Genomic DNA, 1,155 nt, shown 5'->3' with positions numbered 1-1,155 from the left:
ATGACAAAATCAAAGTGTTATGAGCCTCAGTTGGATTTGCTTATGAATTCAGAACACAGGGAACATGTGGAAAGATGTTTTTGGGTTTTTAAATCTTGGCCACAGAAAAGAAGAGGATAAGAAGCTACCGCATTTACTGAAATCACCTCCTAGTGTAAAATATTACCTTAATGGTGGTTGTTTAATAGCAAAGGTATGGCAGTTAGAAAATTTGAATATGCATTTGAAGAGTTACTGAGAGGAAGTGGGGAATAGTGGGCAGAACAAAGCATTTACAAACATTTTCTCATTTGGAGTGCAATCGAAGAAGAAGATGTTGGCTAGGAATTTGTTTTGAGGAGGTGGAATGACTGGATTCGATTATGAAGAGAGATTGTTTACTATTCCCAATAGTGGGGTGATTGGAAACGCTTTATTAATTCGTTTCCAGGGTAGCCTATTTCATGTAAAAAGGAAGCGAAGTTGATTGTGAAAAATCTTATTTGGTATAAATGATTGAAGGAAGGCAGTTTTTTCCGAATATTTGGAGAAAATTGCAACTTATGCGGCATGTGAGAAGATATTGAATATAATATGATAGAATTTGTGTCTATACGGTAAGATATAAGAATTTGTTTTAGGCGAATGAATTGTAGGAAGCGGCAGAACAATAAAGTAACGATAATCTCGTGTAGGCGCGGAAAAAATTTGTAATATCACTTGGCCAAAAAATCTGTTACTGCCTTTTTTTAGCCGACGCCTCAAAACCTGAGCGACGTATCCAGCTGTGACCATACACAGACAGCCACCTAACCAAAGCTGAAGTGACACAAAAGTAGTGCCACGAATAGCAGTAAATAAAGAAAAAGGTATGAATATGTTAATTATTAGATTTCTTGCTCTGTGTATACTACTAAGGAATGCAAATGCTGCAAAGAACCAACACGCAGCTGAATTCGGCGCTCTATGCAACTTTTTCACGTTAAAAGACACGGGCGCGCCACCAGCAGGCGAGGAAGAATCTGCAACTTTCTCGGAGCTAAGAACGCCAATCTACAACCTCAATGTATCAGTAGCAGATGACGACTTCCTAAAAGATGCCAATGGAAAATACAAGGATCTGATGCAAGGGGCCGACGGGGCAACGAAACTAAAGGCGTGGCAACAGCACATAAA

At 39.0% G+C, this 1,155-nt stretch overlaps 2 pseudogenes across 2 annotated transcripts in view; both read left to right on the top strand.

Moving 5' to 3' along the window:
- The first annotated feature begins 15 nt into the window (after window positions 1-15).
- TEOVI_000854000:pseudogene lies at window positions 16-635 on the top strand (annotated as a pseudogene). Its single transcript is given in 9 exon segments — window positions 16-93; window positions 95-199; window positions 202-342; window positions 344-424; window positions 427-501; window positions 504-512; window positions 515-556; window positions 559-573; window positions 576-635. Coding segments are annotated over 9 exon segments (606 nt in total).
- Window positions 636-850: 215 nt separating this feature from the next.
- The window catches only part of TEOVI_000853900:pseudogene, a 1,211-nt pseudogene continuing 906 nt past the window's right edge, over window positions 851-1,155 (top strand). Inside the window, exon 1 of the mRNA in view lies at window positions 851-1,155. This exon is cut by the window's right edge and continues 13 nt beyond it. Coding sequence covers window positions 851-1,155 — 305 coding nt within the window.

The sequence above is a fragment of the Trypanosoma equiperdum genome (assembly GCF_001457755.1).
Source record: "Trypanosoma equiperdum strain OVI genome assembly, contig: ctg_1980, whole genome shotgun sequence".
Lineage (NCBI taxonomy): Eukaryota > Euglenozoa > Kinetoplastea > Trypanosomatida > Trypanosomatidae > Trypanosoma > Trypanosoma equiperdum.
Note: the sequence above shows the minus strand (reverse complement) of the source record. Positions and strands in the feature narration are given on the sequence as shown.